Source organism: Thermobia domestica, chromosome 1 (genome assembly GCF_964235325.1).
Source record: "Thermobia domestica chromosome 1, izTheDome1.hap1.1, whole genome shotgun sequence".
Classification (NCBI taxonomy): Eukaryota; Metazoa; Arthropoda; class Insecta; order Zygentoma; family Lepismatidae; genus Thermobia; species Thermobia domestica.
Genome location: NC_137454.1, coordinates 25,710,572 through 25,738,196, shown reverse-complemented (window position 1 = coordinate 25,738,196; position 27,625 = coordinate 25,710,572). Strand labels below are relative to the sequence as shown.

At 36.8% G+C, this 27,625-nt stretch overlaps 1 protein-coding gene across 1 annotated transcript in view; it reads left to right on the top strand.

The window, feature by feature from the left end:
• The window catches only part of LOC145673267 (choline/ethanolamine transporter flvcr2a-like), a 37,854-nt gene extending 12,084 nt beyond the window's left edge, over positions 1–25,770 (top strand). The window contains exons 5-7 of the mRNA XM_081743179.1: positions 11,176–11,279; positions 13,966–14,076; positions 25,473–25,770. Of these exons, the coding sequence (XP_081599305.1) occupies positions 11,176–11,279; positions 13,966–14,076; positions 25,473–25,770 (513 nt within the window). The remainder of the gene's footprint in view (positions 1–11,175; positions 11,280–13,965; positions 14,077–25,472) is intronic.
• The last annotated feature ends 1,855 nt before the right edge of the window (positions 25,771–27,625 follow it).

Sequence of the window (27,625 nt, the reverse complement as noted above, 5' to 3'; positions counted from 1 at the left end):
ACGAGCCGGATACGCTTCAAATTGGGCGCCATTTCTCAAGCGCTATATTTGGTTACTCTTGCCTTCAGCTTATATGAATTGGCCGTTACAGATAATAGTTTGCTAAACACTATTTTCACAGAAAATTCTGTATTTCTTTTTTAAGACAGTCAATCTTATTTATTATATCACAAAAATGACTTCAGTGACAATGAAGCAGATCTTGAAGAGAAAGCAGAGGAAAACTCTTCTGAGGAAGAGACCAAACCCAGAGACAGAACATCTAAACCGAAGCTAGATTTGACTGAAACTTCTATGATTGCTCAGAGATACAATGTAAGCGAAAAGGATGCGGCACATATAACATCAACTGTGCTTCAGGCAGCTTTAAAGGCAGGAATTATAACTTCTCAACAATCTAGCAACATAACTCTGCTTTTATTGTGGACAGGAGCAAAATAAGGAATGCGAAACTTAAAGATGCTCGGAATTTAAAAGAAAGTTTTAGAAATTATGATCCCATTAAAAGCCTATACTTTGATGGTCAAAGGGAAAACACTAAAACACACGCAGGCATCGTTAGAGGAGGGCACTTATCACTTGTTGGCTGAACCTAACTCTCAATACGTTGGTGACGTGACACCTCTCTCTGGCTCTGGCCATGACGAGACCACGGCTATTTTCGAGTACATCATGAACCAAATCGAAGGTGGCTTTGATGAAGTTGAGGTTCTTGGATGTGATGGAACAAACACTAACACTGGTTGGAAGGGAGGTATTCGTCAAAAATTAAAGGAACTAACAGGCTATTTGTCTCTTGTATTTTAATGAACTGCCTTTCCGAGCTCTCTTCACGAATATTGGCGCTAATTCAAGCCCCTATTCTTACACAGGTCCCATAGGTTCAAAACTATCTGACTGAAAAGCTTCCAATGGTGTCATTCAAACCAATAAAATGTGACTTACCTCATCATAGTCAGAAGAGCTCAGAAAACTCAGTAAAGACCTGAGACACTTATCTCAAGTCTTCCATTGCCAATGGTCCTTGTCACGTCTTTGAGAACATTCACATGTCTAGATACTTACCAAATGAATCTGTTCATCCATTCAGACGAATGCATTTCTCGCATCATTTCCAGACTGAATTTTGAGGCGAAAGATTACACTGAAATGATCTTTTGTGAAAGCACTGATGTTTTAATAACTGTACCACCAGTTCTAAGGACAGTATCAAACAAATAGCTCATGGACAAACTTTCACTTTCTGACAACACTGTGCCAGAATAGTCTTCCACCGTCTATCCATGCCACACGATGGCAGTGAAATTAGTCACTGAAGCAGCCTCTCGAGTATGTGGCAGTGATGCTAGGGACGGGATGATCAGGTCAACCTTACTTTCTAGGCAAGCTGTGTCTAAATTGCAATCAAAGTCCCAATTTGTGACAATTTTTCCTGACAGTGACGAATTGGATTAGTTCATCCGTCCCTATATATGGTTGGTTGGTTGGGTAGGGCTGTCGGAGGAGCCCTAGGTGCAGCCACCTCCACGGGGTAGACTCTGGGACGCTTGGACAGGCTATATGACCAGGTGAGCGAGGACCTGCACAACCACTTAAATGTACTGAATTTGCCCCCTTTTCTGGCCCCAGAGGAGGCATCCCTATCCCCCCAAGGGCACATAACTGGCATTTTTATACTTGAATGTCAGTTTTCTAAGTAACTGACATGTATTTAACCAAAAATTGTTTACGTTAACATAACTAAAATTCATGGACAATTTTGGTATTTTTTGTAATTTTCAGTGAAATTTTGAAACTTTGAGGCAATAGTTCTCACAGAAGATATTATCTGATTTGAAAAAAAATCTATACCTGTAATGTCCATATGGGTGGGCCACTTTTGGCAGATATTACATTTCGTTTCGGAAAAAAAGTGGTAAAACGCTGCACCCTATTGTAATACTGCTACTTAGATCTACTTTTAAGAGCTTCAAACTCTGGGATGGATTTTATTTATATATAAAATAAAAGAAAAGTTTCCTCTTTTGGGAGGGGGCCAATAGCTCCAATCGTCCCCCTGGGTCCGCACTGGTCTAGTTCTGGTAAAGAAGTTGTGTCGAGAAAATTGCGTTTTCCGTGCAGAAATGAATTGTGATAGTGAAGGAATATGTGTGAACGTGGTGAATTACAAACACACAAGAGACCTTTACTACCAGGACCCAGGAACAAAACTAACTGCGAAACAGTGTGTTCAGAACCTGATTCAAAAATAGCGTCAAATCGGATCTCTTGTAAATATGTGAGAAAAAAAAAAGCTCAGGCCCGTCTTTCAAAATCGGTATCTGAAAATTATAACCAGCACGGGTTATCATCATTGCCTTTTATTTCTTTAATTTATTTTCTTTTGCATTCTGGAATAGGTAAAAGGGGATGAAGGGAGGGAAAGGAAAACCACAAACAAGAAACAAAAAGATAAAAACGAAACAAAACTGTAACGTTCCTCTTTGAGCGTTACATTTTCTCAAAGAGATTATTTGTGGAAATGTTTAATCAGCTCTTAGTTAATGTTATTTCTTTTATATTTCTCAATTCTCGACTCTCATGAAGGATTCAAGATGGTCGACAATTGGGCCAGTGTGCGTAGCTTTAGTATGCTACTTTTCTTTGTATGTCTATGGTTTGCGTTGAGCGGCTTTTGAGAATAGATCTGACTGTTTGAAATAATTTCGAATTTTGTGTTTCGTTTAAACAGAGCGATTAATTATTAACGTGAGTATATAAACGTTCATTTATATAATTTTTATTTCCACTTAGTTATATATGTTTTATTATTAAAGTTGTCGTTTCCATTCTACGCTCTGATGCGCAGTATGGAGCGACCAATCAGGAGCGAGCAGGCTGTGGAGCGTGCCCCCCCCTTGACTTAGCTTCTTGTAATGAACATGACGGAGGTGTAGTGAGAAGCATAATTTGTCCATGTTTTTGGACATGAAATTTCCTGCGAATTATGCAGTAAACGATTGTGTTTTCATTATCAGTGCCTTCTTAAGTATTGCTGTGGTTAAACATTATGTTGGAGGAATGAATACGTCGTAAATTATAAAGGATTCATCTAAAACTTGTTCGGCGTGTGTGTGTCTGACGTATTACTGGGATTGGCGCAATACTCGTTAATCACTGCTGTGATGAGATCTGAAGTTTAATAGCCTTTCTCTATTGTCTCCAAACCACATTCGATTACGTATGGCTTCATCCTCTTGAAGTCGGGATTCCTCGTCTTCTGACATGGTGATTTATTGATATCAGACTTCTTAACAAAGGACTCCATCCTATGTAACTGGTTATTGGTCGTACCCGCTTCTGTGGAATCAACGTCCCTGGACTGCCAATGGACAAACGGCCCTCCTCCATTTTGTTGAAGTTTCTTAAGTGATTCGTTGTCTATTCACTCATCAACAGTGTTGCGGCAGCTTTGCAGCGAACTTCTGTCTACCTGGTGAAAGTAGTGGTGAAATGTGCTTACTTGGCATCAACTAAGGAGATGTCACCCTTTGGTCAACCTGTGCCGAAGTTATGGTTATGATTGCTGTATGGTGAGATGTTGGAGAAGTCGTCAGGACCGGTTGTCACCCTGGGACATTGTTTCACAATGTTTCGGCAGTGTTCCTACTCGTGAAGTGAGAGTAAGGTTTGATGAGCTTTGGTAACTGTTCCCCAGGTAGGGGAAGGGAGGGTAAGTTGACGATAGTAAGCTTCTATGCATGTTTTGTCAGCCTTGTGTTGATGAAATGTTTCGATTTTATGTTCACGGCAATTATTAGACTTTCGTTTTACTCTGTTAATTGTTTGATGGTTTTAAAATCAAAAGTTACTATGATATTTCACTTTTATTGACCCCATATCGCTTTCGTCATCTTACCCTCCTATGCGGGTAAGATGACTTCCATAGGTGGGTAAGATGACGAGACAAAAAATGAGAACAGAATTGGACTGGTTATTGTATTTCAAACGCAGTATTTTCCAGAATACACAAATAATAACATGAATAGAAGAATATGAACACAAGCGCAATGTGATTTCAAGCGCAAAAGTCACAGATATATGCTTTGAATTTTGCTTCTGTTACAGACAATTCAGTACAAGCAGCATGGGCCCAATTGTGACACACATTACAAGCGAACCACGTTTCACTTTTACCATATTCATTACATACTACACACACTTCTTCCCCCAAAACATCGGAATCGTCGTCTTCGTCCATGTAAGTCACTGATATAGAAGAATTAAATGAGTCGACTGAATATAAATCCTTAATACATGTCTTCTTTTTATGCTACGGAGATTTGTTTTTTCGTTTCTGTGTTCCTTTTTTCTGGGTACGCATATCTTCTTTCGTCTTCTGTCTGTGTTATTTCCCGGCTTTCCTTTTTTCCAGAGTTCTTTTGACAGGACTGCTGGTGATAAGCAACGAAGGCAGCTTCTTTCGCTGTTTCCTTCCTTTGTTAACTGCTTTAGGAAGAAGGTGTAGACCATTGTATGATTTTGCATTTAAGAGTCCAGGGTCTGCATGAGATGGTCCGAGTTCAAAAATGGAAGAATCGGGTTCTGCAAGTGTTGATGCAGGTTCAGGGTGTATTTGGTTAGATTGCGAAAAGGAACGAGGCAATTTTGGAATAGAAGGTTTAGGTACTGATACAGATGATGCAGATGCTGAGTTAGACATTATAGTTGTTGAATGTTCCGTGGCATTTATTTCAGTTGCTGCGGTCTCTGTAACTTCAAGAACATATTGGTTTTCGGTTGTCAATGATGGCTCGAATCAGAATCACTGAAAATCTGAAAATTTAATGGCACTAACCCTGTAGCACGGAAACCCTTTACTGCGTGACTGATCGTGGCCACCCTCCTATATGCCACGTTGAATGGCAGCAACATTCTTTATGCTGATTCTCTCACCTGGATGAGCCATCAAGTAGTCATCACAATCACGGCTATATGCAGTTTTCAATAGACTATAGAAGGCAACATCCAAAGGCTGCATCCGGTGGCGGAGGAAATCCTAAGAGGCTAATATGATTTTCTCTGCACACGTTAACTGCCTGTAATGTAATATGGGATGGGACTCATTGCAGATACCAGCAGAGCCAGGAGGAGCATTGTTCAAAAAGTGTTCCTGCATACGTACCTTGGGGAAAATAAAGAATGGTGGGACGTAGTTGCCAACAGCATTAAAACTACAAGCCACACTTACATTCACACCTCTTTCAGAAGAAGAAACTTTACTCTTCGATTTCCTTTTGAACTTAATAGGTTAGTGATTTTCGTGGGTACAGTTGAACAGCTCGTTTCATCCATGTTAAAAATCTGATGAGATTCAAAGTGTTTCTCATTTAAAACATCTTTATAGATATTAAGGAGCGATTCAACATTTGTTTTGTTGAAAGCAGCTAGCCTCCCTGCAGATGAAGGTTCCGCTTTTCGCAGAGAGTAAGGAAATTTATCCATAGAGGTCTTGATGAAGTCCTTGCCGATCTTCTTCTTTCTTGGTTGAATCGCTGAGAAATCTTCATAGTCTCAACATAGTCATAAACTATTATTCAAAATTGCTCCCTTTTTGGGCTCACGCAGTTCGGGTAAGATGACGAATTCGCCATCTTGTCCGCCTATTTGATTCGTCATCTTACGCGAAACAGCCATTTTTTATTGCAAAAGAGACAAATCTGTCATCAAGTTATTTCTGAGTTACATTGAACTATTGATGTAATTAATATACTACATTGTTTCGAAAAAACAGAAATCATGTCCTGGGGACTTATCACAATAGCTTCAGACGTTATTTTCTGACACCGGAATCTTACAACGATCCGACGTGCAAACAGTCAAAGCACTCCTGGTCAACTGGAACATGGCCGATTGGAATAGTTTCTATCTCCAAACACGTGTAGCACTAGTGCCTTCCCAACCGCATGAAGGCTGTGTTGCCATATCAGTTCAGGACTCTGAAATTGACAATTCGTGATCTTAGACACCTCGTCAACTTACCCTCCTTTCCCCTAATTATGCCTACTATTCTTTATTCCGTCTTGTGAAGAAACTGACATCGTCCAGGAAGTTGTGTAAGAAATTGTCCACCGTTTATAATCCGTCCAAATCGTTTCCGATCACAATATCTAACGTCATATTAATATCTTAGTGTGTTCATTCTACTGATACAGATCGTTTATAAGTAAACAATAATATACGTACATTCATTAATCATTGGTTTCTCAGTGTATTTACATATTGTGTGCATCAATTCAGAATGTCTATAATATTGTCTAAAATGAGTCTCGTCAGTAACATGTCCGAGTAAACGAAAGTGAGTCTCTATCCAGTAAGTCGAATCATACGCCGGCGGGGTAGTCTGATATCAACACCGTTTCTTTCTTGCTTTGAATAAATCATTTCCTAGAGTCGTTTAGATGTATAACGTATTACTCGCTACCATCTAGCTCATGTTCGTCTAGTAGCGGGCATTCCGTATTGTCTATTCCTCAGGTACTTCACTTGATAAAGTAAAGATTGATTAGCGATGGCTAGTTTATGTCTGTCTAGTAGCAGGTATTCCGTATTGTCTATTAATATTCACATAAATATATATATAGTTTACAATCCAAGTATTAAGTCGCCACACCACAAAAATTTGTGTTAAATCCTCGAGTTGTCTTCATGTCATGTTTTAGCTATGTCATGTTGCTCACTAGTTTAGTGAGGCGCGCTAAGACGGTGGGTGTACGATACCGCTCGTACTTCAATGCGAAAGTGTCAGAAGCTGAGTCTAATTTCACTGGCTGGTCTTGTATTCCCCGTAATATTCTACAGTGTGTATTGTTATTACCGCCGCTGTTAATTGTAAATTATGTTGAGGGAAATGTCCTCTTAACAGTTGGATGCGGACAAAGTGGAGATGTTATGTACTTAAAGGGGGAAGGTCAATCGACACAGCCGTAGGTCTACTCTCTCTGCAATGAGATATTTATGAGCAGTAATGTAATTGGTAAATTTCCTGTTTTTGTTTTTTTCTTGTGGTGAAGTAGCCTACCGAGGATTTTGTGCTAATGTTTAGTTAAATGGAAACAACTCTTTTACTGTTATTACAGTACTGTTTAACTTCTACTGTTACTCACTTTTGAGTTGTGTTGGCGTTAAAGGTTTGAGAATTTTAAACGGAATATATATATATATATATATATATATATATATATATATATATATATATATATATATATATATATATATATAATATATATTTTATTTGAATCTAGCTATCCATGATCATAAATGTTAATGAGAGTCTAGTATTATACGTTATTACAAGGAAAGTTAAATAAACAGAGTTGCAAGATATATGGTGTTGTCCTGAATGATTTTTTTTTTATCTCTTCTTCCTCAACATGGACGATGCCATTAGTGTACAAGAATCTGGAGTTAAGTAGCGTTGTGTTTACTGGTCCATAATTACAGCGTAAGAGAAAGGAATAATATCGGCGACCCAATTTTTTTTTTCTCCTTCCCTTTTCTCTTAACGTCGGCTACGGATACGTCTTAAGATAAATAGTTTTTTTTTCCTTTTTTTCCAAGCTGGCTTCCCGTAGCCTAGGATGTTTCGCCTCAAGTTGGCTACCCAGCCATAGAATCGAACTAGTGTAAATTGTAACGCTTCAAAACAGAATGAACAAAGAATAAACTATGCAAAAAAAAATCAACTATTGACTATTACCATTTCCAAAGTACTATAACCATTGAGCTTGACCCTAACATAATCTAAGACTAAACTATGCAAAACTCAACTATCGACTAATACGATTTCCAAGGTATTTGACCATTGATCTTGACACTAACATATTCTAATACTAATTGTTTGCTAATCAAATCAAAATAATCTCAATTCTTTCTGATCTGCCCTATCATTTTCTACCTCTGTTTTCTATTTTTATTTTATTTAATTCTGATCATATTAATATTTAGTTAGTTACTTCTAACTATCTAGCTACTTCTATTTTTTGGCATATATATGTCTATATGTTATTATCATTGTTATTATTATTGTTATTATTACTGTTTTTGAAGTTATTTATGCTTTGTTCCTTTATTTAGCTTGGTTGAGTCCATATTTACTATCTATAATTATTATGTTTTATTTTTTTTAAATTTCTTATGCTTCATTTATTTATTGTTTCTTTTTTATTTTATTTATTTTTTCGATTGGATGTTTATTTAGTGTTTAATTTTTTCTATATTTATTTTGCTGGACTTCTTCTATCTTCAGGTTTTTCCTGTACGAGCTTGGTTTTCTCCTGCTATTTCAGGTTTCTCTCCTGTAATTACATTTAATTCTTATACTATTTATACACTGTTTTTCCCTGTGTGTTTTATTTAATATTGCCCATTTTACATACTAAAAGCACTAAGAACACTAACTTGACACTTAAAGCAGATTCACCAAAACACACTAAACCACACTAGTCTACACTAATCCTGGGGCCGCGGTGGCTCAGTGGTAGAGCGTTCAACTCTGGTGCTTGGGTCCCAGGTTCGATCCCAGCCCCTGCCACGTGAACTTTGTGGTGGACAAACACCGTGTGCGTGGGTTTTTTCGGGGTTCTGCCGTTTCCTCCCACTTTCTTCATTCCACCATTTCATTCATTCCTCATAATCACCGTCTCCTTTAGCCTAACCGGCATAACCGTGAGACGTAAAACTCAAAGACTTTCAACACTAATCCTTACCGCATTCCTGTTGACAGTCCCTTGAGTCTTCGTTTATTGAATGTTCTCATGGTTGTAATAGATTTTCTCCCGATAACACAGGTTTGAGGTCCAGGGCCCACTTAGAGTACTTAATGTGGACCCTGCTCCGAGGTATCCTTCCGCCTGTGCCGATGTAGGGATCAATCTCTATTAACACACCGTAATTGATATATTCACAAAGACAAACTTGTCTCCTATGGAGACACAGTCACAGCCAACGTGCACACGGTCACACCAGATGAACCCGCCACCCGAAGGAAAGACACATTCCGAAAACACACTCTAGTGCGTCCGGAGTTCCGCTCCAAGTCACCTACTGTATGCCTGGGGACGCACTAGCACAACCACACTCGTCCTCCCCGGCAGATAGGAGTTCCTATATCTTCCACGAGACGTTCTAAGGTCTCCGGTCCAGAGGAGAAACTGGATTCCATTCGTCCTTCCACATTCATTCTGCTCTTGTTTTCCTTATGTGTTTTTCTCTATAGAATTCTTCTTTCTTTAGTTTCGAGTAAAGGTCTGCTATTTTCTTTAGGATATTGTAATCTTTCTCGCTTCTCATTATATTTGTTATCGTCTTATGTCTTATGTCTACTCTTTCCTTAAATAACTCCTATAGTAAGGGGCAACAGAGAATATGATGCTCTCGTGTCCCCCTTTCACCACATTCACAAATTGAATTGTCTTTGGCTTGTATTTTTTGTAGATGGGTTTTATATGGATCATGTCCCTTAGAAAATGAGTGAGTCCTGGGCCTGAGTCAAGAAACTTTATTTGTTCTCTGATTTCTAGCGTTGGTATAATATTTCTAATTTAAAATAATTTCACTTAGTTTAAAAGGGTTATTAAGTTTACTAACGAATTAACTCAAAACTAACATAACAAGGAACTATTACCACTCTTTGTCGATTTCAGTTATTTAACCATAACTAATACAATTAATGCCAATTAACCTACTAATTTTATTATAATAGAAAACTTGATTTTAGATTCAGTTTAGAAATTCCTTCAAAATTTAAATTATAGCAAAAGTGCAAGTAAAAAATCTTGTTTAACGAGACTAAATTTAATCAAATTGAGATTATATTTAATCAAATTAGAGCCTACCTGACATATATTAGAACTTTCTAACCAAGCATTTATATTTTTATTCCATATAAAATACTCTACCAACTAATCCGTTGCAAGTAAATCTCCTTCACATTTTAAAGCACGTTTTAATTTAATTCTGTTATTCAGCACTGTGTTAAGAAGAAACACAAATTATTTTTAATGAAATTAATAACGAATCCAAATTTTGTAATTATTTTTCTTCCAACAGATATCTAAAACAGTTAACTCTATCAGGTTCGTTAATACAGTCAAACTGTTAAAATATTAACGGATAACGGCGACTTGACTGTGGCTATCTATAGATCATATCCTATACACGTAAGACTTCTTTTTCAGTTTTTTGCAACGGATAGCAAGAGCAATTAGTTCATGAATGGAGCCAATCCGTTAAAATACTAATGGATAACGGTGACTTGAACGGTGGCTATCTATAGCTCATATCCTATACATGTAAGACTCCTTTTTCTTTCTCTTGCAGCGGATAGCAAGAGCAAATAGTTCATGAATGGGGTCAATCCGTTAAAATACTAACGGATAACGGTGACTTGAACGGTGACTATCTATAGCTCATATCCTATACATGCAAGACTTCTTTTTCAGTTTTTTGGAACGGATAACAAGAGCAATTAGTTCATGAATGGGGCCAATCCGTTAAAATACTAACGGATAACGGTGACTTGAACTGTGGCTATTTATAACTCATATCCTATACTTGTAAGCAAATTTTTGAGTTCTGTTTTTTGGAATAGATAGCTAGAGCGAGTACTTAGGTCGAGTTGGTTATATGAGTCAACCCCTTAACATCTTAACGGGTAACTGACATTAACGGTGGCTATCAATATTTCATCCGTATGCTTGGTGTGTCCTTCTCTATTGTATTTACCAGAATTAATCAGATTGATTTAAACGGTCACTAAAAGGTCTCGTCCAGCAAGTGCTATCTCCTAATCTAGACAATTTTCCAATACTAATTGCCTCTGGTGTTGAGTCAACAGAAAATGCTGTATCCAGCGGGAACCAATGCACCCATCACTTGGCTACATAACAAGAGTTATCTTAATAAAAATATAAATCATAGTTAACTTGAGTAATCTTAAAATTGACGACTACCACTTGATTGGTCTTCATGAGTTTCAGCACTAAGAATTTGAAAATTGTATATATTTAAAAGCGAAACATACTGATGACTTGATCTAAGTTGTAAATGATATTGCTTGATTTATGTAACTAATTACGAATGAAAAAAAGATCAATAAAACCAAACTAAAGTAATAGCATTTTCTTTTCTTTATAGAAATATGATGAAGATGCAGGGAGAATAGGCATGGTCTCTGTGTTTGGTGGTGTTATAGGATCCATTTTGGGAGGAATACTTCTCGATAAAACCCACAAATTCAAGTACGTAGGAATTTATTGTATTGCGTACTAATATCACTACATACAGACTTCGGCTAATTCTAACGTGCATAAAGCACTTGTTTGGAACACCTCAGAATATTGTGAACACTTACAAATATAGTAATAATATACTTATGATATATGTTGAAACGCGAAATGGTTAATTTTAACTATTCCAATTTGAATAGAGCTTCAACAGAGGTGATGGAACCTATTCTCAGGACGCTGAATCGATTAAAAAAAAAAAAAAAATAAAATAAAAACTGCATATTGATAGCATTTACTAATTTTGCTCTACGGAAATCAGTTTTGAATCTGGAAGTAATAGTAAATTTGAACCACTTTCGTTGTTGTTTATAGTCATTATATATCTTGAGTCAGTAACTAACTAACTAACTCTATGGCCTATGGAACCCGGAGGTTCAGTGCCGCGTTCACAAAAGCTCTCCACTGACTTCTATTCTTAGCTAATTGCATCCAGTTTCTACTTTGTATTCCTATCTCTGCGAGATCCATCTTAATATTATCCTCCCATCTGCGCCTAGGTCTTCCTAATGGTCGTTTTCCTATGGGTCTACCAGTCAAGACTTTGAAAGCGTTTCTACTTTCTTCCATTCTAGCTACATGACCTGCCCACCTAAGCCTCCTAGACTTGACGACCCTAACAATGTTGGGTAAACCGTATAAATTATGTAGTTCCTCGTTATGAAGCTTCCGCCATTCCCCATTCTCGTTCCTCTTGGGTCCGAATATTCTTCTCAGGATCCTGTTCTCAAATACTTTCAGTCTATGTTCTTCCCTCAGAGTAAGCGACCATGTTTCGCAACCATACAGAACAACAGGCATGATTATCGTTTTATATATTTTAAGCTTCAAATTCCTCGACAGAATTCGCGACGACAAGATATTTTGAACCGAGTACTAACACGAATTCCCTGCTTTTAGTCGACATTTAATTTCTTCGTGAATATGATTTTCGTCTGTTAATATTGATCCTAAATATTTGAAAGTATCCACTTTATCAAAAGCATTATTTAAGCTTGAGTCAGTAAATCACTTACAAAAAACCGCTTCTCGCTATATGTTACCATTTTCGTTCTATGGCGGAAAGAACTAATCTGAACCACTTCGGTTTGAATAAAGCATTAATAAAGGAGATGAAATCTATCCTTGGAACGCTGGATTGATTGCAAAAGACACATCTCGATCTCTTTTACTGTTTTTACTTTAATACAAAAAATATACAGATATGTTCAGAAATGAGTCTAATAGTTCTATGAATACAACAATAGATGACGCTAATGCTGTTTCTGTTTCACTAATGCCATAGTTGCACTACTCTTATATAGAGGATTTGGCTACTAGGGGCTCCGCGCCTACGGCCTTGCATCTCCTATGCATCAGCCTTTGTTATGAACAGTGAATTTCGTGTATTTACTCTTAATATTTCCAGAATTTGAGCAGCTGGGAACTTTGCGCCCTTGGCCTACAGGTTCGCATCTCTTAAACCCACAATTCTACCGAATTTCATGTTTCTTTTGCTATTTGAACTACCTAAAAGATAATATTTTGTATCCCAATAAAACGCCCATTTAAATAGCATGAGAATTTCTTCATCCTCTCTTTAGACCCCCCCTAAAAACTAAAAATAATCACTTTGGCAATTTTCATGTGACTTAGTCCCGGAAGGCTATAATCATACCAAATTTAATTATTCTAATCCTGCCGGAAGTGCCTAAACATTTTGGGGTGTAAAAGATGTTCCATATAGATAACATGGGAAAGAGTTTTCAGGGCCCCATAAAACAGCTCCTAAGTTGGAAATATTTATTTTTGGTGATTTACTTAGGTAACGCTAACGAAAACGTACAAGCATACCGAATTTCAAGTTTTTATTCCAATTCCAAGTACCTAAAAAATGAGATATGTTAAACAAAGTCCCATATAAATAACATTGGGAATTTATTCATCCCCCTTTAGACTCCCTAAAATTAAAAATATTCAATTTTGGCAATTTTCCTATGGGTTAATCCCAGAAAGCTACAATCTGCCAAATTTTAACTTTCTACGTCAAACGGAAGTACCCTTTATTTTAAGTCAAGTTTTATATATAGTTAGGATTAGGATAGCTGCTATTATTCTTTACTTCAATTTTAAAATAGATGTTGTGTCTGTGGTTTCTTATTGTTGAATTTCTTTCTTTTGATAATATGGCTCTTTTGCTCTTATACTTTTATTTTGATAGAAACTTACATTTAAGATGCTTAACCACTGTGAAATTAAAATACCGATAATTTTACAGTAATTATGTCATATCTTCAAGTAGATAAAAGATAATCACAATATGAAACAAGAGCGCTCTAGAGAATATTTTGCATGAGGTACCGTTATCACGAGTCACCTAGTAGCTTTTTGTTTGCAGCCATTTATAAACGCGAAAGTTAATGCCAATTTTCTAAATGGCTGGAAATCGAAAGCAGATAAGTGAGTCGTGATAACGGTATCACACGTAAAATAATATTGTCTAGGGCGCTCTTGTTCCACATTTCGATTATCTTTTATCTATTTGAAGATATCACGTAATTACTGTAAAATTAGCGGTATTTTAATTTTGCGGCTATGATGCCCTCTTAATATATTACTCTACTGTTTGAATTATTATATTGGTTTTTCTCCTTTTTTCCAGATTCGTAACACTGGTGTTTTATCTCATGTCTTTCGTGGGGGTGTTGGTTTACACTTTGACCCTCAGTTGTGGATATATTAGCATTATCTATGTTGCAGGTGGAATCTTCGGGTAAGTTTGAATGAAATATAAACATGGGAACTACATCATTTACTGTTAGGCACCTAATATTTAACATTATCTCTAACCGACTTTTGTATTAAAAAGGTACAAAATGGCAAGAGTAGTACAACTGATAAATATTCTTAACAATCCATTTTTTCTGTCAGTGGCGGTTCTTGAGGGATGTCACATTAGTAAAAATTATATTTATCTCTAGCAGCTAAGGGAAGAAAGTTTCAAACAACAAGAATTCTTTCCCTTAGCTTGCTGCTATAAAAGTTAAAATGTTACTGATGTGATACTCCTGCTTCCCATGTAAGTAAATAAGTATTAGTGTCTAAATATTAAGCATAACTCAACATAAACATTTTCTAAACAAAGTATTAGAATTGCACGAAATTTAATCAAAATGGTGTATGATACACAGTAGAGCAAAATATCCATACATGAAAACAAACTCTGGAAAGCTACCGAGGTTTCTGTAACTAGAAGTGTAAAACTACTTAACAAAGTAGTTTATGCTTAATTACATTTAAAAATATCCCTCCATATACGGAGGGCCGGCTCTAGGCAATTTGCCCCCCTTGCAATGCCATCATTTGCATTCCTTTAACTATGCTACCCCATCATGAACAACAAAGGGGAGGAAAGTGCATTCGTAATCACAAAGACGTAAACACAACAAATACAATGTTGTTGTGTCTGTTCTTTTTCTTTAAACAATAATGTATTATGTTAGTGAAAGATAAAGCAAACACACCTGCAGAGGAAAGATGGTAATTTATATATATATATATAAAATTCAATATTGAGCTTCAATCTCAATATATCAGTTTGCAATGCCAGCGCCACTAGCTCTTTTATCTTTATTTTTTGATTTTCCTTCTACATCTTTCCAAAAAATTAGAAACTTGTTTATGACAAAGATAAGACTAGTTTCCATATCAAAACTGTAGTAACTAATTAAATTGAACAGGTGTTCGCTACTGTTCGAGAATTGAGTTCTGGTATTTGACAGTAATCAAGCAATTCATGTCGGGATTTGTTTGACCATTTGCTTTAGCACTGTCCATGTGACCTTAAACTAATGCGACCTATCGTAGGAGCCTGGGTTGAGTTTCCAATGAAAGCTCATGTGTAGGAATGGTACCGAGACCGAGACCGAGACGGACTTTTATATACCGATACGAGACCGAGACCGAGACGGCCTTTAATCTACCGAGACGAGACCGAGACCGAGACGGACCTTTATAAATCGAGACGAGACCGAGACGAGACTTAGCTCAGTCTCGAAAGTCTCGGTCTCGTCTCGAATATTGATATAGACAACTATTAAGATTGACCTTTACTCAAAATTTCTTTCGTTGCTGTATTAGGTAATATGGGAACGGTTGACTAATGTTCAGTGGCGTATTTAGGGGATGGCTATCGGACTGAAGCCCCTCCCGAAATAGATTTGTGATCATTTTTTCGCATTGCACGTACAACACAAATATTTCTTACTCGTTCTCAAGCCTCTCCCGAAACAAAATCCACTGCTGATGTGCATAGTCACCTCTGTCTCTCTCTCTCCCTCTCTCAACATATATATATATATATATATATATATATATATATATATATATATATATATATATATATATATATATATATATATATATATATATATATATATATACTAGCGGATCCTATATATATATATACTAGCGGATACTAGCGGATATATATACTAGTTTGATATTTTACCCAGTGTAAAGAAAGAAGTAGGATTGAAGCCCATTTTATACAGTGTATACCTGAGCGTCAAGGGGAGGTATAACCCCTTTAGCACTCCCCTTGGATCCTCGCCTGTATATCATATCTATTTAATAATATAAGTAAAAGGAACAGTTTGTTTGTCTGTGTGTCTGCGTGTATGTCTTTCTGATTGCCTGTGTGCGGCCTGGGGACCAGACGAGAGTCCACGAGTTACGAAATTTGAGTGACAAGTATCATGTCCCAGGCCTCAGACCAAGAAGAAGCGTTTTTTTTTTTTTTTTTTAATTTTGAATCAGGAGGGGCGTTTACCGAGACATGCAAAAGTAGTAGAAAATGACCGATATTAATGTCGAATACATAGTTTTCGCAGTCGTTGAGATCAATGATGATACTTACATTAGCGATGACTTTCAAAGTCAGCTACCAGCGCATGCGGGCCGTGATTCACTTGCGGGGGAGGGGAGTACCGAGACTAAAAAATAATACAAAATGACCGATATTAGTGTGAAATAGTTTTCGCGTTTTCTGAGATCAATGGTGAAACTCCGATTGCATTAACCTCCAAATTCACCCCATTCAGCTGCGGGCCGGAGTTCACAGGAGGGATACCGAGACATGTAAAAGTAATCCAAAATGGCCGATATTAGTGTCAAATGTATAGTTTTTGCGGTCGCTGAGATCAATGGTAGCGTTAGCGTTCCATTAGCGATGACTTTCAAATTCAGCTACCATTGCATGCGGGCTGGGGTTCACCTGCTGGGGAGGGGGTACCCAGACATGCAAAAATAATAAAAAATGACCGATATTAGTGTCAAATACATACAGTAGTTTTCGCGGTTGCTGAGATAGTGATACTCCCACAGGTCTTGACTTCCAAATACTGGTCCCATGCGAAAAATAGGTATTTCATCTAGTTATATATAATAGTCATATATATTAAAAATGCTGAATTTTTTTATCATTCTGTGTGAAATATGAAAGGAGAAATTCTTCCAGATACTCTGCAATACCACTAAATAAACAAGCAATGTTGCCAACGCAACATAAAGTTGTAATTTCTCAAATTGCACTACGTTTGATATTACACATTTCTGTTCAGTTAATTTAGTTTAGTGCATGAGTTTTCTCGGGGTTCTCCCGTTTCCTTCCACTTTCTTCATTCCACCATTTCATTCATCTCTCATCATCACAGTCTCCTTTTGCCTAATCGGCATAACCGTGGGACGTAAAACTCCAAAATTTCATTTCATTTTTTAATTGAGTTTAACGCCTCTTTCAGCAGCGAGGTTATATGAGACTGAACGTGCTGATTAACGTTGAATCTAAACCACATGAGCTTCCGCCGGGAATCTAACCCGGGTCTCTCACCCCATAGGCTAACTGCTTAGCCACGAAAGAGCTCTACATATTTCTAATTTAGATATTAAATTAAACCACGCAAGCACATATATCATTCAGTGTAACAAAGGACAATACATATCACTAAAATCAACAATTTGGAGATCTTTAATAACTTAAATGGCATGAACATTATAACATTAGTGTTCAGTAGTTTTAATTACAACAAGTCGCACTTACATTATTTTAAGCAGTGTTGCGAACTTAAATAAATTGCTAAATATTATTATAAATATAGTGCAAATAACGTAGCTAAAGTGCAAAATATTTTAAAATTACTCTAATTTGTTTTATGGTGCAAGAATGTTTTCAAAACACGATGTTTTTCATAGTCTTTGGGCTATTTATAATGTTAATGTCAAAGTTTTCGTTCCAGCAATACACGTAAAAGCAAATTGTAACTGAAATTAAACGTAACTGACAACTTTTCTGTAGCACTAGTTGTTCTCCCTAAGCCTTAGGCCTGGTGTATGTTTGAGATTAAAACACTGCTTTATTAAAATTTTAATTACACCCTAACTGCATTTCATTTGTTATAGTTTGACCACCGACCACCTCAAACTCGATCCATATCATATAGCTATATGCAATCATTCAAAGACTTACAGTTAGTAATACACATTGTGTTGATTTTTGGTTTGTTTTGTTTTAGTTTAACGTCTCACGATTATGCTAGGGCGGCTAAAGGAGACGTGGAGTTACTGATCATAGTGGAATCCGAAAAACTTCGGTCGTTGAACATTACCGCCACCGGGAATCGAACTCGGAACCGTGCGACCCAAAATCAAGGGTACTAGCCATTACAGCAAATGGGGTTCCTTACATTGTGTTGATTTAAATAATTGAGTCAGTGTTGCCAGATCCGAAGATCAAAAAGTAGCGTGTCTGTGCTCCAAAAGTAGAGGATATGAACTATTTGTAGCCCAAATATATAGAAATGAATTATTTGGCAACTAATGACTGGTACTAATGAAATAATGTTTAAAATAGATCGGAAAATGTTATGGACATATTGCAAGACGAAATTATGATCGATAGACGAAAGCAATTTTAGATTGGATACCACGTGACAAAAACAGCCTAGGAAATGTCCACATACAAGAAATTGTGACAAAATCAGGAACCACTGGGGAGTAACCTGGAAAAGAATTACCCAAGATAGATAGTTGTAGAGAAAACTTGGGAAGACTTCATCCAGCAGTGGATTGATAATGCTTGATTATGATAATGGTGATGATTTTATATCGAGACCTCAGAGGTAAACTAAACCAAGTCATAATTTCGTAATTTTACAGGAGAAGCGAAAAACCGGTTCCTTAACTAAGATCTATAATACTGTTTTTCAAACTATACTAAGTAGTTACAAAGTAGTAAGTTGGCTTTAGGCTTACATTATTACATCACTAGAAATAACATCATCATCATAGGTATTCTGCCTTTATTGGCAGATCACTTGCCGCAGCTGAGAAGCTTCCATGCTCCACGGTCCTCCGCTAACCTTTTCGTCTTCGCGTATGATCTTTCTGTTTTAATATCATCCATTAATTGTAGTCTCCTTCGCCCCCTCCCTCTCTTTCCCGCCACCATACCCTCTAGGACATCCCTCATGATACAATCTCTTCTTAGGCAATGTCCTAACCAGTTTCTCTTCCTCTTCCTAATAATATCTAAAAGTGTTCTTTCTCACCCACCATTTCTAACACTCTCTCATTCGTTTTCCGCTCGACCCAACTAACTCTTTCCATTCTTCTCCACACCCACATTTCGAAGGCTTCCAGTCGATTTTCGTCACCCTTACGCAATATCCACGTTTCCGCACCATACAGCACAACACTCCACACGAAGCATTTTATGAGTCTTTTTCTCAACTCTTTGTTCAAGGAAGAACATAGTGTATTAAAAAAATATTCTAACTCAATTTGACCAAAAAGTGACTTAACATAGTCTACCACTAGTGTTCAGATATATATATATATATATATATATATATATATATATATATATATATATATATATATATATATATATATATACTGTATAAATTTAGTAGGTAAGCTAGGATAAAAGTGGATCCAAAATTTAACGAAAGTCGTGCAGCAACATGAAGTATTAAATAGTCAAGTATTTTGACTATTTAATACTTCATGTTGCTGCAAAACTACGAAAATGAATACAAAAGAAAACTAGAAAGTTAAGAATCACTTGTTTTGGCGAGAAAGAGAAAATAGATACAGCTAGCTCGAATTACCTATATACTTATATAATATGTATGTTCATGTTTCGCAAGTAATTTTCAATCAATATAAAATTTCAACGTAATGAACGCACGATTGGTTTTCTCGAATAAAGATCACATGCACCGCTAAGAGCTCAGGAATAAGCTTAATCTATGTTACGGCAGTGGATATACGTATGCGTATGTAATGCATTACAACTTTAGGAACTTGTATAAGAAACAGAATGTACTTAAATTTAGACGAGAACTATGCGAAACATCTGACTTTGAATCTAATTGTTTCGTGATGCAATCCGAGGCCACACATAGCAAAGATGAGTGCCATAGCCCCCATCACAAAGTTCAGGAATTTCGTGTTATAAGGTGTCAATTAAACACGTAGATGTGAAACGGTAATAAAGCATTTGATCAATTTTAAACAAAATATATTGTAGTAATAATTTACCCTATTTGTTCAGATAATGAACGTTATATTATGCTTTTAAAATGACAGTCAAAACAGAATGTATTGTATAATAAATGAGAAATTGTAAAATTTCAATTTCGGTACGATTAAATACATTCATGCTGCTATGTGTTGCGTTATCCGTTAGAATGTATTGAACAATTCTTATTCTAAGGAAGGAAATAAACTACTGTATAATACTGAAGTTAATTTAATAGAGTTTAATTTATAGGCAGTACTGAGGCCATATGAGAATGTCTTTTGCTGAAAGTGAAATATGGGTTACTATTAGAATTTTATCCCAGATATGATATACCCACTGATGATTGAAACTGGAACACACGCATGGAAGGCATTAGCGCTAGCAAATTAGCTCTGAAGAAGTACACCATACTATGATTCTAAGTCAAGAATAAGGCCAAAAATAAAAAGCAGAAACGACAGACTTTACAATAATAATACTTTTACAATTTTAATTTCACCTATTTATTTCGAGACTTTCGAGACGAGACCGAGATTTGGCCCTCGAGACCGAGACCGAGATCGAGACAAGCATTTGTTGACCGAGACGAGACCGAGACCGAGACGGCGATTTTTGACTCGAGACGAGACCGAGACCGAGACAGCTATTTTTAAACCGAGACGAGACCGAGACTGTACAAAGTCTCGTCTCGTCTCGTCTCGATACCATCCCTACTCCTGTTTTCCGTATCCAACACCAAACTGTAGATCTAAATAGCATCTGTACTGAAGGGGATATTAAACGTAAATCCATCCCATTAGCCTAACTTCCATTGTAAAATTTGTTTACTGCAACAGATATGATCCGATACTACAGGATTCTGAAAGATGTGCGTAGTATTTTTTAAAAACATTTCTTCAACTGATTAGGATAGAACTCGAGTTATACGGTGTCATTTTCAGCAGTTTATAATTTTGGAAAGACATATTTTTTACCCTATGTTTTTAAGACACAATTTCTTCTTTCGAATTCCCCTATAACATGGTTATCTCGACTGTTCTCACTTTGCAGCCTGGTATATCAATTCACAGATACTTATCAAATTAATATAAACACTTTGAGTTGGAAACACTTCAGATGTCTGAGTTGGTAACGATCAAGCGGCGACCATGCCGCCGAGTTATTGGCTTGATTGTGTGTCAGGACAAACTCTGTACTACGAGAGGAGTAGTAGAGCGACAGTATGCAACAAATTAAAGACCGTAACAATAATCGAATATTGGCGACCTCTCTGCCTTCTAAAGAGGGTGGTTTTAACCTGATGAACGTAGCAAGTGCGTTAGGTCTGTCGAGAGGGACATTGCCCAAAGTGATGACGATGTAGAAAACTCATGCAAAACTACATCAGCGAAAAGGGACTGTGGTCGGAAGAAATAAATCAACGACTTGTTCCACCGAACATTGAAGAAGATTGTTAATCAAAACTGTTGGGGTACTGCAATGCAAGTAAGGTAAAGACATGCCGAAGATGCCTCGCGGTCGAGGGCGAGATTTAAGTCGCTGTCACTACCTTGATATCTAGGTCGCGATGGATGAACAGTGGACATAGCCAAAAGATTGTGTCCTTGCTGTACAGCTATTTATCAACCTTATGTCAGTAACGAATTTAGAAGAGATTAAAAAAAATAATTTCGGAATTAGGGGGACTTGAAGTTATGATTAACGTTAGCTTCTTTTTTTCTTCAGAAATTTCGGAATTTGGGAGCTTGAGTCCAAAAGCCCCCCTCCCCGTAAAACCCACTGCCTTACGTAATAATAAGCTACAGTATAATTCTCAATGTGAATAGCTTACTTAACATTCCCATTTGAGTTGCTATTTTCTTCCATTCTCTATTTAAAACGTGCCTATTATGATGTTGCTTGTGCCTGTCACCCGTGGTTATTATGATGTTGTTTGTGTTGGTCTCATATAGTTTCGCTGCTAAAAGGGACGCCAAACTTAACCCATATTGCTGGAACATTCCTCACTAATTCTATTACTATGTCTTTCATAATCAGATTTAACAGTGCAGCAAAACCTCTTGAGCATGGACACACACAATCCTCTGCAGACAAAATTCTGCTGTGTTCAATATCTGTTTTAGTTCCATGGATATCTTGGATATAAAATGGATATTCATTCAATGTCCACAACAGTAGTGGGTAGAATATGGATATCATTGGGGCATTCTTAATATCCATTATAAACACCTATTGTTTACTCATTGGATCTCCTTTTTTCTGTGTTGTTGGCTGTGGCAGCAACACAACTTTTGGTCGTCTAATAGTGGAACATGCTGGAACTTGCTAATATTATTCATAATTTGTACATATTTAGTTAAATTGAAAAAAAAAATAATTTTGGATTTTATAATAAATCGCTGCTCTTCGCCGGTGCTGTAAGTTAATTTCATTCAACAGCGCCAACTCTCCAAAATTTATGTGGGTGTATGTCAATGGCGGGACATGTTATGCAGTGTTTCTTTCAGAGAAAATGCTCCAGGAAGGGGGGGGGGGTGGCACACTTAGTATTCGGGTGGGTACTGCTAGTATTATTCTATTTATTATTATATCATAGACGTATTATTTTGGTCTCCTCCGGTTGGGCACTCTCAGAGCTCGGGGGGACAGTGCCTCCCCTAAAAGCATGTTTAAAAGAAACACTGGTTATGTGTTTTCAGGGGAGCCTGGATATTTTTAGATTGATTTCCTTTTAGTTAAAATCTTTTATGAACACTGTTGTAAAGGGCTGTGTTCGATTCTATTCACAATATGTTCCAATCTTTTTTATTGTTAGGACTGCCTTTGACTAAGCCAGAGATAGTAAGGAAGGGGGGGGGGTGTTACTTGGTTGCCTTTGCGCAAACACATTTGAAACAACCCATTATATTTTAGAACTTACAAATTTTAACTTCCATCTCAATGTTTTAATTGCTTATTCTTTGACAATGTCAAGTGAGAAATATTTATATTATTTTGTTTCTATCAAACTAAAAATGTTGTGGGTGAGCCGCACCCACAAGATTATTTGTGTTTGTCCTGGAGGCCCGGAGCACCCACGTAGCCGACGCGCATGATTACATTAGTTCTCTTTATGCATGCAAGCAGGAAACAATTATGCATACACATATTTGTTTATTCAAGACATAATTTAACTGGGAAACAAGTCATGGCATGTCTGAGGAAGGCTATGTTACATAGCCGAAACTGTAAGACAAATATATAATCTTAAAATGTATATACTGCTTTGGTCAGTTGGAGTTTTATTAGTAATTACAATTGCATAGTCCAACTCAGTTTATAGTGTCCACATCGTCGAGCTTGTCGAATTCATTATCAATAAATTGGTTGTGACTACTGATTTCCTGTTGACTAAGTTACGATGGATTGAAATTTAATACAGTGTGACTTATACTTCATTGACACATTCTATTCGTACATCAACATTGTTATTTCCATGCATTCATACTTGTCATATAAGTTTTATAAAACCCGCAACACCAGTTTGGAATATAATCTAAATCAAATATTCAATGTTTTATTTCTAATTAAGATTAAATAATTACATCGTCGAGGTATTTTCAGCTTTGTGTATGATCTACCTCATCATCACCATAGGTATTCTGCCAGTATTGGCAGGCTACTAGGCGCAACTGAGTAGCTTTCATGCTCCACAGCCTTCCGCTAACCTCTTCGTTTTTACGTACAATTTTTCTGTTTTGGTATCGTCCATTAATTCTTGTCTCCTTGACCCCTTCCCTCCCTTTCATCCCATCGCGTCCTCTAGCACGTCCCTCACAATACACTTCCTTCTTAGCTAATGTCCCAATCAGTTTCTGTTCCTCTTCTTAATGATGTCTAAAATTGTTCTTTTCTCCTTCACCATTTCTAAGACCCTTTCATTCGTTTTCCGCCCCATTCTTTTCCACACCCACATTTCGAAAGCTTCTAGTCGTTTTTTTAATCATTTTTGCGTAATGTCCGTGTTTCTGACCCATACAGAACAATACTCTACAACGAAACATTTTATGAGTCTTTTTCTCAACTCTTTATTCAAGTTCCATAAAATATTTTCTTTCTCCTAAAGGCTTCTTTCGCTATTCCTATTCTTGCTTTTACTTCATGTTTACACATCATATCATTACTAATAATACTATTCAGGTATCGAAAACTAGTTACCTGTTCTATTTCTCCCCTACTTCTATATTTTGCACCATCGCTTGTTTCAATCACCACCACTTTTGTCTTTCTAACATTTATTTTCGTTCCATATTCTTCAACGCCCTTCCTCAAGTTTTGTAACATCTTATTGATTTTCTCTTCAACACAAGAAGCGCGATATCATTTGGAAACCGTATATACCTAATCATTCTATCCTTTACTGAAATGCCATCTTCATTTTGTAGGCTCTTTTTCACTATCACTTCTAGATAGATATTAAATAATATAGGCGAGACACAGCATCCCTGTCGAAATCCCTTTCCAATTTCACTCTCCTTTGTATTTCCTCCCCTATTCTAACACTTACTTGTTGGTTTATATGTAAGTTTCTTATGAGTTTTCGATTTTTGCATTCCAACCCACCCTTCTTTAGAACTCCCAACAACGATTTCCAATTCGCACGGTCAAAAGCCTTTTCTAGATCAACCTCTTTCCCCCAAAATGTAGGCAACGCATTGAGCACACAGCGATATTCTTTGAACGGTAAGAATAGCATCAACAATTCTGAGAGCTTATGTTCTTAAGTACAACGTTTTTTACTGTTATTAATTCTGATTTCATACAATTGTTTTTATTTTATCGCTAAAATTAGTATCATAACATTACAATATGTACAACACGGTGATCTGACGTACTGTACTGTGTCAATAAGTAAGTATATTAAGTGTGCTACAAATTTCTAACTGGAATGACTTAGTATATTAGAAAATTTTTTATAGTTGGGGGCAGATCGTAGCTCATCTGAAATTTGTAACACCGTGTGTTTAAACAACTCAAGGATGGATTTAACTAATTTTCTTAGGATAAGAAATGAAATAATCAATTTCTTTTGGATATTTTCGACATCACACCACAAGCTATCAGGACTCGAAATGGTTTTAACTATAAAAATCTTCTAAATCGTAATGGCACAGAAACTTAACCATTATGACTATCCAACATCGTAAATAGATGTAATACTCACAGGTAGTTCAATGATAATCTCCAATCGATGTCTTTTCACTATCCGATCTTAATTCCAACTCCCCAGTCTACTCTCCGTCCTCAACCAGCACAACCCCTTTCCGGGATTCAAGTGCTTCCTGGTTGTAGCGTAGAGCTTAGCTCAGGTCTCCTTATGAAATGCCTTACTTTGTTATTTCGGTATAGGAAAACTTCCTATAACTGTGGTGTGATGCCTACGTTATCTGTTTTTTTATTTTCCTAAACAGTTTGAATATCGCTTCCTTGTTTTACAATAAACAAAATAAATTTACAAAATACATGTAAGGATTTTGGGTACTTTACAATATTGGTTATCCGTAGGCTATTTTCACTTAATTTTACCTTCTCTTCCATTCTTTCAGATTCTTTATGACTGGATACCTATCGGTGGGCTTCGAATTCGGAATGGAGGTGACGTATCCTGAACCTGAAGGAAGTGTATCGGGCCTTCTCAACATGTCTGGCCAGGCGTTTGGAATCATATTGGTGATGCTCAGTGATTGGTTGCTCAACGTCAGCGTATTGGCCTGTAATCTCACGAATGTTGTTGCACTCGCCGTGGGAACTCTGCTTACACTTTTCATTTCGGCAGATTATCGGCGGTTGGCAAAGCAAAAAACAGAAAGAGAAATAGAAGCAATGAAAGTCGAGAAATATTAACTGTACCATGAACATCATAAAATCATAAATCGTATTGTTTGTATAAACGCTAATGCAAAATGTGTCTATGGAACTATTTTACGTACCCTAATGCACCATTTGATAACATTTATATCAAGTTCCGATTACAGTGATACTATACGGCTGTTGTGATTGAGAGTGGACACATACTTCGAAGGGCTATACCAAACAGATAACGCACATTTATGTAGGTTATGCATAGTTAGCACATCGACACCTAGCGTACATTTACATCAGAGACGGGACACAGTGTACATTTACATCAGAGTCGTTTAATCATTATTTATATATATAAAATTGAAACTGACTATTTTTATGACTCTTAATCTCTTGAACCACCCGACCGATCTCGGTCAAATTTTCAACATAGATGAGATTCGAGCCTGGGATGTTTTTTATCAGTCCACTTCGACATTACAACTTAAGGGAGACGGAAATATTTAGAAAATGACAGATATTTGTGTCAAATCCATACTTTTCTTGGTCGCTGAGACGAACAGTGACATTTGCGACACAGTTTAAATCCAAATTCAGCTCCAACTTGGGGAAAAGGGAGGAGAGAGGTATATAAAAAATGATCGAAAATAACCGATATTAGTGTCGAATCCATAGTTTTCGGGATCGGCGCACATTATCCCTTTGTTCCACTACAATTTCACCAGGAACTCCAACACTTGAACAGAGTTGAGTTGATTTTAGTTTAGCGTCCCTTTCAGCAGCGAGGCTATATGAGACGTGGACCTACTGATTAACGTGGAATCCGAACCACATGAGCTCCCGCCGGGAATTGAACCCGGGTCTCCCACGCCAAAGGCGCGTACGCTAACCGCTTAGCCACGGAGGAGCTCAACACTTGAACAGACTAGTATAGTGACAACTAATAGAGTTTTTATAATGTAAAGAGCTTTTCATAACCACCAGGTGAAGTGCAGTATAAGTAAACACATTTGGTGTAAAATACAGCAGCTAGCCACGAAAAAGTGGCAAACAACTTTTTGCAATAAAAATAACTAAGACGCCTAACAGTTGTTTGGATAATGATGCGGATATTACGTACTTAATTCTTTGATTTTTGGCACGATAATTCCTCTAACCTTGGTTAGGGTTTATATTTTCAGCATCGACCTTATATGAGACGTGGACCTACACATTAATGGGGTTTCGAATATATGAACTCTAACTAGGAAGGACTATCGTGTGAAAGACACTAATTATATCAAACAGTTATCTTTAGGTTGAAAAATGAGATTTCTATTAATCCAGCAGATTTCGGCAGGAAGTGCTACAGTTTGGAAATCTAGCTTTAAATTTATACTTTGGAAATGTTTTAGTCTGTGTGGTTGTCTATACAGGGTGTCTCAAAAGTCCCCTGAAATATTGTAACTATGTTATTATCAGAGTTACAACAAAATGTAAGATGAAAAATTGTCTCCAAATATGATGTTTTCAAACTAAAATGAAGGAATTTTTAAAATCGGACAAGCCGTTTGGGCTGTACACTCTTTATGCACCCAATGTTAAATGAAAATGCAATGTTACCATTTACCTGGACCCAGAACATAAGTGAATGAAGTTACTGTTTGAAATGGGGTATGGCCATCGCCATGTTAGCGTAAAAGACAGTAACTTCATTCACTTATGTTGTGGATCCAGGTAAATGACAACGTTGCATTTTGATTTAACATTGGGAACATAAAGAGTGTACAGCCCAAACGGCTCCTTCGATTTTAAAATTTCTTACACTTTAGATTGAAAACATCATATTTGGAGATGGTTTTCCCTCTTGTATTTTGTTGCTACTCTGATAATAAGAATTACCCTGTCAGGGGACTCT